The sequence below is a fragment of the Anneissia japonica genome, unplaced genomic scaffold, assembly GCF_011630105.1.
Source record: "Anneissia japonica isolate Jap-2015-1 unplaced genomic scaffold, ASM1163010v1 scaffold6788_len1366326_cov149, whole genome shotgun sequence".
NCBI classification, from domain to species: Eukaryota; Metazoa; Echinodermata; class Crinoidea; order Comatulida; family Comatulidae; genus Anneissia; species Anneissia japonica.
In genome coordinates this window covers 285855-300813 of record NW_022692324.1, presented here as the reverse complement: position 1 = coordinate 300813, position 14959 = coordinate 285855, and the positions used below count along the sequence as shown (strand labels likewise).

Sequence of the window (14959 nt, the reverse complement as noted above, 5' to 3'; positions counted from 1 at the left end):
GTTTTTTTTTTTTGTGGTGGTGGTGGGGGTGGGGGTAGTGAATAATAATAGATCAACATGAGCCTTCGGAACAATACTGATCAATAACGATGATGTAGATGATACGAGCATAACCATCAGCCAGATGATGGATGGAGATTAAGAAGGGTTGACAAAACGTTTTACACAGTCCCCGAGCAATATAAAGCGAAATGTCACATCTATAACTACAGAAAATATATTTCAATTTAATATAGAAAAAATGTTAATATATGTTGCGCAAACGATTAATGCATTAATACAATCGATAAATAACCCTTGAAAAATAACTACAACGATACCAAAATACACAAGATAAATAAGCATAATTGCAATTTTTCAAATCCTAAGTAAATGTAAGTTTACAAATAAAAATGAACACGAAAGTACACTATACCAGTTATAAATTGGCCAATCAAGTAAACAATTCCTCCTTAAATCACATACGAATAGAATTCTTTTCGACTTGTCTTAATGTTTCTGCATCTATCGGCATTTGTGTTGATGTCCGTGTGCGTGAGTGTTTCTCTGCGTGTGTTATTGGGCAACACGCGTGGACTAGCCGTTCTCTTTTGACCTAAATAATCCACCCGTAATTCTGCGTCGCATGGGGTTTCATTATTGATACATAAAGAAGTTGAAATGTGGTTTTGATATTTATCTTATCTAATGGGTTGCTCTTCGTGATCTCTTGCGTACTGAGTTTATTTAGAGATGCATCTAGGCTGATGATCCAAATTATAAAGTGAGGTACAATGCCCAGGGATCCATATTTGATTTCAGACGGCTTAGGATTTTTGTGTAGCCTATTATTGTCATCAAAATCATTACCTCAAATAATCGATATTCACCAAAGCAGTCACATTATGTAGAATAGATTGCCAATTTCTTGTCATCATTATCTAAAAATAAAGTGATCATGCTTTATCATCATCATCATCATCACCAGCTGTTCTCCGACAGTGGGGTGCAAGGTCAGGGAAAAAATTGCCGGGGAGACGAAAAAGTTTTACAGACTGAAACCCAAAAATCGATTAGATTTAGTGGCGCCAAGGTCCTCGGCTGGGGCGGAGGGGAGGTGGAGGGGAGGGGGGCTTGACTGAATTCCACGACGAGACCATAGTGGGTGTTATTTTATTGTCCAGTGCGCTAAGCGGATTTTGGAGTTTAAAAGATTTATTTAATCGATTTAGAGTCTACTAATGTAGAAAATACATATATTTCTTTTTTATTACGGACGAGCCAACTCTCCCCGCCTAGAAGGAGGAGTCTGGCCCCAGGCCTCATATCCGCTGGCGCCACCCCTGATTAGATAAGCCTTTGTTTTTCAAAACCAGAAATTCTGATTGGCCTATGGTGCATCCCGCTAACGTTCCCATCGTTCGGTCCCCTGCTGGGAAATCTCCTCGCTACACTATGGCACTAAGCACAACCACCACCACCATAGCCTACAACCACCTAAAATCTTCATCATCATCATCCTATCATCATCATCGTCGACCCATCTATCACCGTGCTCTCTATAAAGAATAGGCATAAGGCCTATTACCATTGGTCTGAACATCGCGGATCGTCTGATGCTAATACCAATGCACTGATCCCAAATGTTTACAGTTGAACTGGGTAAAATATGGCTTCATGCCAATCTCCGAAGATGGTTGTGTTTGATTTATGACCACGAATGGTGTACAGGGTCGTAGAAATATTGCTAATTACTACAAGCAATCGGTTCTTGCTAAAGTGTACTTGAATAAAAAAAAATGGATAGGCCTAACTATTAATAACATTTAACAGTAATAATAATAATAATAATAATAATAATAATAATAATAATAATAACAATAATAGGCCTATCAGGTGTTCCCGAACCTCTCCCCATATTAACTTATGTTTCGTAAACTGAAAGAAGCACAGAAAAAGAGTAAAACGAAATTTTCTTTAATATTTACACTTCATTGTATACTTAAGGCCATTTATCATTGCTTGTCGTTCCTCAAGATTCCTAACAAAAGTTATCGTTAATTCCATTTTTTTCTGTCATCGTTGTTTAAAAATATGTGATTTATAACAATATAAATGTAACAAACGCAACAGATTAACTGCCATTTTGATCGTTATTAAAATTAGTGCACTATAATAATTATTTGATTTTTAATATTGTTTAATAGCAACGTACCGGTACTTAAAGAAATACTTAGAAAGTCACAGAATATTGCCCTTTTTCAGGTGTATATTTGCGCTATGTGAGTGACTGTTGGTTGATTGAATTATTGATTTATTGAATTATTTGATTTATTGGTTTGTTTGGCTGTTGTAAGTAGGTGTGTTTTAATCTAAACAAATTGATACTCGTGCTTTAATCATTTAAAGTCCACAGCCACGAGACGATGTTCCAACAATTATTGATATTTTACCAAAGAAGGATTAATGTTACATGACGTAGGCGTATGTAAATAAATCGAACAGAAGTCAAATTGAAAGACAATAAACTATAGACACTGTGTATTTATACATTATACGCTAGTGTAATATTCAGGTGATTGTGGCGCCCATGTGAGGGCATTAACCCACTTGCGAAACGCTTGGGAATTTTTATTTTATTTTAATAAAGTTTAGATGCTTCTACAGTTTACACGTTATTTCTAGTACAGAGCATTCTTATCTAAACTTGGTTCCTCCAGCCAGGATGGCAAAGGGCCAGAGCATTGTTTATGCCCATTGAAAACCAAATTTTTAAATATAGAGGTATTAATATATATTTATATTGTACCACCATGATTGAAACATAATGATTGTTTATAGTTTGATAAAGTTTTATTAAGGAAACGGCGTTTTCATCAGCAATGTCCCTATTACAATTTTAATTGGTAAAGTTCTGCTGCTCAGTTGAGCTATGGAGACTAGAAATTAAAGATAAAGCACGATACTGCTTGAATAAAGTTACCAATCACATCTAAAAAAAAAACTCTCTACAAAATGTTTTTTATATAATATAGGCCCAGATCATAATAATATTGACTAGGTTTAACCTCCATGTGTTGTATTGTTTATATTATGAATATATTTCCTCCATGTTTAAACTGACCAAGACAGTGTGCGGCGAATGATTATGGAATTGTCCAGATATTGCAGTCTACTGGTTTGTGTTGTTGATGCGATGACCATGACCGACTCCCCAACCCCACACACGTTAAGTAAGCTAGGGCCTACAGTAAACCAAGTTCCCAGTTTCATAACATATCCCCATGAGAATTACTTATGAGATTTGTTTCTTTTCGCAAGTATTTGGGGCGTACTACTGAACTTCAATACGATAACACGTCAGGTCGAGCAAAATCATCATTCCTATTCAAAACATCATCGAAATATGAATTCGATATTTTATCATCAGATCATGTTTTATATTTTGCTGTTAAAGGTCTCTCCATTTTCATATTGCGCAAAGCTGATAACAGTAGTAGGCTTAGCGTTTAGCAATAGGCCTACCTGCAATTACTCTGTTGATTATTATAACAATAATAGTGTGGAGTGACTTTGACAGTTGAAGAGTCTAAATTATTATATCGAATTTGTTGTGGCCTTATGTAGCAAACATGCACGAGGACCTATTAGCTTTAATAGCGTACCGGTACTTATTTAAGCGCATCACAGTGAAACCATAGTGACTGCTTGGGATTTATCCAAAGATCTTGGGATTTTTAATGACACCTTGGGATCTTAGGATTTTTTGTTAACATTTCATTAAATCTTGGGATTTTTGGAATGATACGAAATTTTTAATTTTTTCCTATCAAGAAGTGAAGAAATAGGCTGCTAAGGGCCTTATAACACCATAGTTGAAAGTTGCGTATGCATAAGGTCTGTTTAGTTGTTCAAAATAACAGACCCATTGGAAGCTTAGTAGTTTTTTGGTTTTTGTTTTTTTTTTCCAATTCTTCTGATTAGGCTATTGTTTAGCCGTTTTCATCATACTTCAAATATTTTTAAACATATAAACATCAACAAATTGGTTTATTTGTCTACTAATATTTGAATTTACCTGTACAAAAGCAGATGAAACTATTAGATCATTTTCAATTGCCCAGTCATTTTATGTATATGATTGTAATTCATATAAGACATTGCCACCACCCTCCTCCAATCCCCCACCAAACAGTTGAAAATCAAAACGAAAGCATTATTGGTCTTAAAAATACAGACACTGTTTCCGTCATACAGTACAGATTAGTCACTATAATAAAATTATTTTAAAAATCTTTAAAATTGGAATTTTAAATGAAGTTGTATGTAGGCCTATATATACTAATAATCTGCGGATCTTGGGATTTTTCAAGCAATCTTGGGAATTTTTAGACCCAATCTTGGGAATTTTGATTTTTTTTTTAAACAAACTAAGGGAGATGTACGAATTTGTCATTTGCTTCATTTCAAGACTCGTACTGGACTTGAATCGTTTACACAAAAGTTGGTATGCCACACGAGGCATCAGTGATCGGCTGAGACAAATGCGTCGGAACTGTCGAATGCAATCCCCCTAAGGAAGAAAAGGGGTGGGTATGGAGGCCAGATTGGGGATTGTGTGGTTTGTGGCAGGCCTTAAATGGTGGTTTAGAGAGAGCAAAGTGCCTAGAATACGGCTCATAGAGTAGAGTCTACGCCTATTCTGGGGAGAATACAAGGGGTTGTCGGCGCCGCTCCTTCCCTGAATTGTCTGAGGGACCTTTTTTTAAACCATTTTATTCAGAGTCAGTAGCTAACAAGCCAGCGCTTGTTTTCATAACCTCTAGCAAATCAAAAGTAAACAATATATTAATACTGCCAAAATCGGACATGTATGACGTAATGATCAATTGTTGAGTACCATCAATGGCATTGTACCTAAAATGTTTTTTATTTCCTTTAATTTTCTAATTAGATTTTATAATTTATAAAGACACGTTCAAATCTATTCCAATCCAATATTATTTGACTTGTAAGAATTTATGAGCCAACCGGTTGGAGGAAACAACTTCTTCAAATCCCTTGCTCATTGATGCTCTGCACCTTGTTCGACGCTTGAATCCAGTAGGCCTACACCCCTGGTTTTCAAACTATTTGTTGCGACCCAGCTGTAAACTTTCACGAGTAATTTACTGTGTAGATCATGTATTTTGTTCTGGACCATTGATGCAGACTGAATTTTTTTTAATTGAATTGATTTATTTGCATCTCTTAAAATTACAGCAAAAACACAAGTCATTATAAAATACATAAAATACAAGAAAATACATACACAAAAAAATGGGGGGGGGGGAACGAAATTCCAGAGATGCCGGATAGCCCATAAAAGTTCCAATTGGAACTTATTTCCAATGGGGTCCGCATGATTAAAAATAAAGAAAAATTGAATTACAAGAACATGAAAAAAACAAAAAAACAAAAACAAACTACGAATCAAAACTTAAGCTCAATCAAATTAAAAATTCTTTACAGATTAACATTATTAAACTAAATCCAAACCCTTGGCTCTATCAAAACAATATTTCTTTACATTCTTATTAAAAGTTTCTAAAGATCCACTATTTTTAACAGATTTTGGCAAAGCATTCCAATTTTTAATAGCTTGATATACAAACGTGTTTTGAGCTACTGATTTAAATGTTGGCACTCTAAAATTAAGATTACTTCCTCTAGTGTTGTAGTGATGGCAGTTATTTAAATGATAAAAATTCGATTTAAGATACGAAGGACAAAAATTATTAAAAATATTGTAAGCATGACATATACGTAGAAATTCTATTCTATCACAAACGTCACCAATTAACCTAGCTCCTCCCCCTTTCCACAGTTACATCTTGTCACTGGTGTCACATCATACAGTAGTTAGCGTATCTTAGTTCCCCTCAGTCACCCGGTATACCCCACATGCCCGCTGTCGATTGATCGGCGGACCATGATTACCGTACTTCGCGCATGCTCGATTACGCGATGCTTGACTTGAACGAGATCAACGCGGAAAGGTGAAAGTTGTAACTTAAATCAGATGATAAGCCCCTATACAATGTAATCGTTTGACGATCGGGTTTATGTGATCAAAATATGAGTTTCAAAAAGATATTATTCCCTTATAATCAGTCACTGTGGATTTGTACCTTTTTTGTTTTCAACATGTTGTTGTCTAAACCCCACGAAGTTTGAAACCCAAACTGAATTATACCGTGCTGTTCCACTATTAAAAGTCTACCTACCAGACAATAACGTTCCAAACACCCTGAGAGGCTTAAACATAAAGATTTTTAAATAAATATTTATTTTACGTTACGTCTACGAAGGTGATATATACAGGGACTGATTATAGATTCAGTCACACACCCCAGTTAATCGCGCTCTGAAACATAAGAGGACATAAACTTTCATTGTTGATCGAAATTAAAAAATAATATACAGTAGGCCTGAAACTGACCAGTATGTTTAATTATCTTAATTATTTTGATAAACATTTCCAGTTTACATTACATCTTTAGCAAGGCTTTCTTAATCATGAATAAGCACAAACTACAAGGCGATGTCGATGCACAGATGTGCTTTACAATCCGCCTTTAAACTCACAAAAACGGATTGAATAAAAACCTAAATTTTAAGTGATTAATCTTTTCATGATGACCTATAGAAACCAGGTTTGTATGTAATGTATGTAGTGTAAAGTGAATAAACAATGTGTATATGATGACAGAATATTGATGTTGGCCTAGACTTCATTCTCTTTGAAAGAAAGGTTGCAGTCAGTAACCGGAACATTAGTTTGTGTAACCAGTAAGTACCTACATCGACGGAAACAAAATATTAGTAAAACGCTGGAGCTAAATTATATATGCCATAACTTTTAATAGTACTAGTAGGAAAGGTAGGAAGTGCAATGCCCGAAAACCTTTGTGATATTTACTATTTATAGTTACTATTTGCTACTAGTTACATATTCTACAGTGCCTATGATGTATAAATACGAAAATTAATACGAATTAGTGAGTATAAAAAAGGCCAGAGAAAAACTCGGGGAGTATGTTGACAAGTGTATTTATTAAATCAAATGAGCAAACGTTAAACGTTTTCGGTTGTCAACATTTGAAATATATATATATATATTAATGTATAGTGAACATGATTCATGTCACGTGACAGAAACGGTACTGACGTATTTATAGGCTATAATAATTCAAGCGAAAAATCAGTAAGCCCCGTGAGGAAACGGGTAAGGTGGTCTCCAGCAGAATTTTAGCCAAGCGAGAATCAGAATGCATGACAGATAAAAACATCAAAAGGAACGATAACAAGTCTTAAAAAGTACCAGGATGCCACAGTAACCTCCGCAACTTTAGTTGCGCATGACATTACTATACTTAAAACATGTGTCCATTTATCGAAAATGACTACTAATTTCGTTAGACATATTAGTCGCTAGGGACTGAATTCAGTAATCGTGTTTCATAAATTAATACAGGCCTATAGGAAGGGTAGCTTATTTCGCGTTTTATGTTGAGCAACGCGTTGAGATTATGCACCGTATCCTTTGAAAGATGCATCAATCAAGGCGGTAGTTGGTACAGGACAAATGAGAAAAAAAAAATCAACCTGTGCTTTGCATCGAATATTTTCTAAAATTATAAAGTAGGGTATGTAGTAGGCTACAGTAATAGTAAAGTAAGTACATAGTAGAAATAGGCCTGCCTGAACAGGAGACTCTCTATTCCAGTGGCGGGTAGAGGATTTTCGAAAAGAGGGGCACAGAGTAAACTTAGGAGCAAACGTGAGCAGGGAGAAGTTACCCTCTCGAAAAAAAATGCGTTATAGATTCCAGAAATTTGTTAAGTTTATAATGCTTCAACTATATCCTAGCATTTTGTATTAGTATTCATTTTTTTAAAATAATAATCGGCAATGGTCACACAGAATGTGGGGGATTGCCTTTGGTCCACTATCTTATAATACTACAAGAAAAATTTACAGTAATTTCAGAAAATTATCCGACATTATCACGAGAGGATTTAGTTGGTGTGGGCATTTTGTGTGTTCTTTTAGTTTTACGGACTTTTTCTCTACGGGTAAAAGTTTACAAGCTTTAATATACGCCTATATTTTATCTTAATCCGGTTCTGAATTGCTACTAATCTTAATTCTGACATGCATAAAATGTTGGCGCAAATTCCTCAAATTATAATATAAGAAACTGATTTGGTTTTCTTTGGTTCCGAGACTTTTTAAGCCAAGGCTTGTGTGCCACTCTGGGTATGTTTTCAGATGACCGTTCATTTGGGGCAAGCGTCACTGGGTGGACGGTGCCAGCATGCTTTCAAACGAGATTTTGCAGAATGTGCGTGGGCAGGTCATTCCAGATATCACAAACACTACGTGGAAGTGCGGCTGTGGTTTGTTTGTTTGTTTGTTTGTTTGTTTTTTTTTTTTTTGTAAGTGTCAAAACTGTAAACGGGTTTTTATTTCTTTTAAACTTTACTGTTACATTAAAACGGGCATACAACAAACATTATTCTTGAAAGTGAGCCTCCTGAGGCAAAATAAATGATATATTGTAGGCCTAAAACGGATTTCTTTTTTCTAAGACACAAACAGCATTAGGCCTATTTGACGAAAGAATCTGTAATGGTTAATGAAATACTGATTTTTGTAAATATTATTTAAAAACTAGGAACTTTTCCCCCAGTTTTGTATATTCAAATATGTATCTCATAAACCATCATGATATGCTTCTCGTGTCTTACTAATATACTTTTTTTCCACCGGATTTGTTTTTAGTTTGAAACACAATGCGCTAAAAAAAAAGCAATATAAAGTGACGGTGGTTTATTAATACATACACACGTGTTATATCAATGTTTCTTCCTCTACTCTTGTTAATGTCATCAGATTTGCGGCTGAACATACCAGAGCAAAAGTTTAGTGGGTGGGGGGTGGGGTTTAACAACAATACGTCATGTATTATATTGTTTTTAATGTACCGGTAGTTCATTTTGTCCTGGGTTTAACATTAGTAAGTTTCTCTCCGGAAGATAACACTTAGAGATTGATTAAAAGTTCTTGGAAAATGAAATTTATCCAGGGTTAGACACTTGTTTTACTATATATTTCCTCTGTTAGTAATTAATAACCCGTACACGACCTAAGATCTCAGAACAGGTTACATGGTCCGGTTGTTTTCATATTGGAGTATTCCTATTGGCCCAATTTTTCATTAGGTTTTCCAAAGACGGAAGAACATTTACGCTATCTGTCGGGCTGGCGACATTTAAGCTTTCGATTTGTTTTCCCGATGCGACGCTAGAACGGAATCATTCATGCGTGACCGTCCTACCGGAGGTCCTACATTCGCTGCATACATTGATTTGGCCAAATTGCGTCCTAGAATCCACGCGACGAAGAGAACTTTACTTAACGTTCTCGAATGCGCAGTTGAATGTTAGTGGCATCATTAATTTCTACGTCCTACCGTCGCCGTGCAATCGGAAAGGTCCATATTAAACCTGTACTACAGTAATTACACTTAAACATGTGTGAATGTCCATTTCATGCGTTGCCTTTTGATAGTCTATACAATTTAAAGTGCTAAAGTTTATCAGGGGTTTAAACATGTTTGTCAAGCGAAAAATAATTAATGTACGTCATGAATACATTGTGATGGGTATGTGAAGACGCAAACCGTGTTTGGATTGAACAACACGTAGACAATTCATTCAGGTAAATGAATGTAAACAATAATTACAAAACGACACGACTTTGATTCTAATGGTTCACACATCAGAAGCTGCGTCGTAGGTATACTTTACTATTTATCACCACTAATAATGGGTGCTTCTACGGATGGCGATGCTCCTTCATGGTGGTATATCTACTTTTCCTTCCACTGAGCTGCTTCTGCAGTTGTATTTGTTGTTGATGTACTTTGCAGATGCCTTATGATTACCGTACTAGTATTCTATGTACTAAGCATGATAAATAAGAAACAGTGTGGAACATCCTTATGAAAACTTAATAAAAGTAATAAAGAGGACCACGTTCCCATGCATTGATTTTGTGCATGTGTCAAGACGAAGAAGCAGATAAGGAGGAGGAGGGTCAGTAGGAACAGGAGAAGAAAAAAGAAAGAGGACGAAGAACAAAAAAAAAAAAAACAAAAACAAAACAAAACAAAAAAAAATACAAGGATTATAAGAAAGATGGAAATATGAATAAGAATATATAATGAATGATTAATGATACAAGCACATGTAATATATTGTACTATTATATAGTATTTGCGGTAGTAACAGAAAACATCGAACAAACTGTCAAGGACGACCTCATCACGTCACTCGCATGGGAAAGTCGCCTGGCACGCGACACCATGAATGACGGAACCGCAGTTTTGTTTTTTTTTTTCTGCCAGGATGAACGCTTAAATTATATCCACGTTCCATGATCCACACCTGAGTACTGTAATGTGCACATGCGTTCATTTTGTGTCCAATCACGTGCGAAAATTGTCGAGCGTCAGTACCAGCTTGAAATGTCAAATATGTTATCAAGTATGCCTACTTATGTCGATCCATATAGGCTTGGTGCCATAGTTGTGGTTCCGTCAAGTGGTTTTCGGAGAAATATGAATATATTTCCTTAATCTTTGTTGAAGACCTTTAAGGTCTGTTGCACTATGACGATAACAATCAACGATAAAAAGCTAAAAAGCAATTATTCATATAGAAAATAAAAGAAATAAGAGAAGTTTTCACGCTAGCACGATTCGATAACGATTTATTGAATCATGTTATTATTTTTTTAAATCTGATAAAACCATAATAAACATTATTTGAAATATCTTATACACATCTAGATGTGTATAAGAGACAGATATATATATATATATATATATATATGCTGTATTACCACAAGACGGTTTAGAGTTTATCTCTATATTGTTGGCCTATAGCCATGATATATGTACATATAATATAAACAAATAAATAAATAATTATAACAGTGCTTGAATATATATTGCACCAATCCACGTCGCTCCTAATTTGTAACGAACCTATCAAATATTAAATACTTAATCATTGTTTTCCTTCATTCATTTTAAACTTAATGTTAATAAGAAAACGTGAAGACGCGCTGATTGCGTATTAGTTTCCCTAGTAAGGCTTAGGCCCAGATAATAAAACTAGGCCTATCCGGTAAACAATATAACCCTGATACTCATTATATTTCTCCATAAATGGCCTACCGTGCATGATCATTAGCCCCTTTTGTGAAGTTAATTGTGTTGAATAGGTATTTGTGTGCTAATTATCTTTAGTCCTTTTGTTACTACCAACAACATTTGTTATAACAATTTCGATAAAGTATGGTTATTTTGCAGCGATTAATTTATTAATCTATTTATTCATTAATGGCGCTAAAGATTACCGTTGATCATTGTCTGTGTAAAGGAAATGAGCACAAACGTAGGCCCCTTGCGTGAGGTCGGCCGTGGTGCGTTTAAACCACGACGCATTTCGGGTCAAGGTCGACGAGACTTCAGCATTTGTTGACGCTTTAATATATAAGAAGCCTGGTAGAGCCATCTATTGTTGCTTGACCTACTAACATAGAATAAATTCAAATTATATTTCTGGTTATAGTTTACCCATGGTAATTCAAAATAAGTCAACTAGATTATGTATCTAATTTAATATATCAAAAACTAGAGTATCGGCTGCCATATTGCTAAACAAGGTCTAATTATCGATAAATTACCAACAATACTGCAAGTTTAGTTTACCGAATGTGAATAAATCGTCTCTCATAGCGGAAAGTATTGATATTTGTCATAGCATTCGATCAGTGAACAGATACCGTTAATATTACATTAAATACTAGAGCTTAGTGTAAAGCCTTTAGAGAGATCTGTAATGTCCAAATAAATGTAGTATTAATATTATGAAAACAATAATTTGCATCTTGATCTAATGCAGCTAACGTTACTGAATCGGATATAGGCCTATTTAACATTATCCAATTAGATCCTTTACAGTAATCAGAATGACGTAACACTCAATATTCTCGGTGTAACTATCTAATTATACAACCAGCCTGCTACTTATCATCCTAAGGAGTTACAGTACATGCACATACACACCACGTCCCCTTGATAAAAAAAATGTCTCGGAGGAAGACACTCAAATAGACAAATTAAACAACTGAAATTTGATTGGCCCTTTGGACCCGTGATACATTTCGATATCGTATAATAATACGACTAATACCATTGGCCGATTTAAAAGTGTTCCACTGCTGAACCACACACTAACGTCATTTGACTTTTTAAAGTATAAAGATACAAATACATGCACAGTAACTTTTGACTCAGCTTAATACTGATAATAATAATAATAATAATAATAATAATAATAATAATAATAATAATAATAATAATAATAATAATAATAATAATAATAATAATAATAACAATAGCTAGGTGTACCTGTGATTCTTATAGCAACAAATTTCATGACCTCGATTAGGTTGTCATTAACGACGCTTGTGAATCTTTAAGCCAATCAAGGACCTTTTAATAATATATCGATGAGTGACATCTAATCGATCTACTTGGCTACTTAACCATCTTTAACAAATAGTTCAATTATTTTATTCCAGTCTGATAGTGGAGATGATTAAATGAAATGAAATTGGTTTATAATGACAGTATTTAATGATAAGCGATGAATCAATATATCAATATTATTATTTTTCTGATTGGCCTAACTATACTGTATACATTGCACATGTGGTTTTAAAACATTATAAAACTTTTCATAGCAAAGGTTATTTTTTAAATCCTTTGCACACTCGGAGGGGATGTAAATTCTTCACAAAAAATATTTGTTTTATAGTGATGTTCTATTTTCTTTGAAGTATGCATGGCGAATTAAGATAGATTTACTGTACTATGTATAGTTCTGAAAAGTCTACAAAACGTTTGTTTTCAGACCTCTAAGTCATGAACAGCAAATAAAATGATTATATTCATAACTGATACTAAATTGGTAATTGATACTGTAATCATTTAGCTTTGCTCATTAATATTAAGGTGCGGACACGACAGAATTGGTGAGTCGAAGACCGAAAAGGCGTCCATATTCTAAGCTGCAGTTGTTGCACCTTGAGAGGGACTTTCAACGTTGCATGTACCCGAGCAAAGAAAGGCGAGCATGGCTGTCGCAGTTTTTAAACCTTACAGAAAGACAGGTAGGTTGATTGGTCTTAACATTAAAAAAGTAGTATATTTACGCTTTCTATATCACATCACACCTATATACTGTATATTATCTTTTTATTTTTTAATTTTATATGTGTGGGTGTGTATGGGGGGGGGGGTGTGTAGGACAGGACGAAATATTCGTTCCAAATAAATTTATGTTCCTATAATACGTCAACTGTGTATATATGATTTTTATGATGTGGGTGTATGTGTGCGTTTAATATTATATTTTTTTATATTTTTAATCCAACCAACATATGTTGCCATTTAGAGAAGTTTTGAATATCTTTGCTTAGCTGGCACATGCTATTATTTTGCTGATGTTTCTATTTTCTAGGTAAAAATCTGGTTTCAGAACCGACGGACGAAGATGAAACGCACTATGGAACGCGAAGAGCGTGACAACGAGCAGATGCGACGCGACATGGCTAATCTTGCACTGAAGTTCTACGTGGCCTGAAAATTACTACGAAAACAATTATTACAGCAGTCTATCAACAATTCTATACGCGACACGCTTAATATAGATTCTGTGCCTTTGACGTGGTTAGGCCTATTCTGACTAAACGATTGGCTGTCTTCCATTACTAAAGCTGTTGTTTATGTACATAGCATTTTTGCCGACATTTGTCTATATTTTTATATAAGCCCGATCTTATGCAAGTGAGTAAACATTCCTGTATGATGTTCGCCTACACCGGAGACTAATACCAGAAGCTTAGAATAAAATTAAGCCTATTTAGATTATGCAAATATTTAAATATATGCAAATAAGGTCTCCGCTTACCCATTAAGTCATTTGTATTGAATGCCTGTAATTGCACTGTTTACGTGATCGTAACTGACAAAAATAATTCCAACATCTTGATATTGACTAACATTCCTAATTAAAATTGAGTGTGTAAAATGATATTAATTTTATTTTAAAAAATGTTGTTTTTTTTTACATAAGTGTAAAGTTCGCTTTCAACATTCCAATGTAACATTGTTCTGAAGATGTTAATAAACAATACCTTCAATATTATTGATGTACAATATCGAAAGCAGGTTCATTAATCTTAACATTATGTGATTAGAAAGAATGATGATTGCTAAGCGACACAATAATTATTATTCCATTGGCTTATTTATAGTATGCCACTAATAATGGATTCATCTGACATGACGTTTTTCACTTTTTTGACATTTGCTGTTGTTATGCGTGGGCAAGATGGTTTTGTGTTTTCAAGTACATTATTATGTTTTAGTGGCTTGTGCCTTTTTGTTTTGCACTTGTCGGTGGTCGCACCAGAGCGTAAGTGGATGTGGTAATATCTTGCTCAGAACCCCTCATGTGGTGTGGTGTCCAGGGTGGAGCCTCCGGAAGCTATGACACTTTATTGCTTTGGCAGGTTTATTTCATAAATTTTAGAGTCCAACAATCTGTCAAAAAACGTAAAATTGTTCTCCCCGACAGAATGTGTTTTCTTTCTGACGGGGCAGCTTTCCCCGACGGAGGCGCCCTGGTTCCCATTGTCCCTCTCCTCTGGCGCCACCCCCTGGTGCAACACCTGACACTTGTCTGCCTTTGATCGAGATTTTCATGGAACATTATGATCTAACAGTTTTTACAGATATCCAACACTGGTAATTTCTACTTATTGTAAATAATAATCAAAGTTAACCCAGTTTATCATT

At 34.9% G+C, this 14959-nt stretch overlaps 1 protein-coding gene across 1 annotated transcript in view; it reads left to right on the top strand.

Moving 5' to 3' along the window:
* The window catches only part of LOC117100216 (homeobox protein Hox-C9a-like), an 18602-nt gene extending 4237 nt beyond the window's left edge, over window positions 1–14365 (top strand). Inside the window, exons 2-3 of the mRNA XM_033239811.1 lie at window positions 13112–13269; window positions 13620–14365. Of these exons, the coding sequence (XP_033095702.1) occupies window positions 13112–13269; window positions 13620–13742 (281 nt within the window). The 3' untranslated portion in view covers window positions 13743–14365. The remainder of the gene's footprint in view (window positions 1–13111; window positions 13270–13619) is intronic.
* Window positions 14366–14959: the final 594 nt, after the last annotated feature.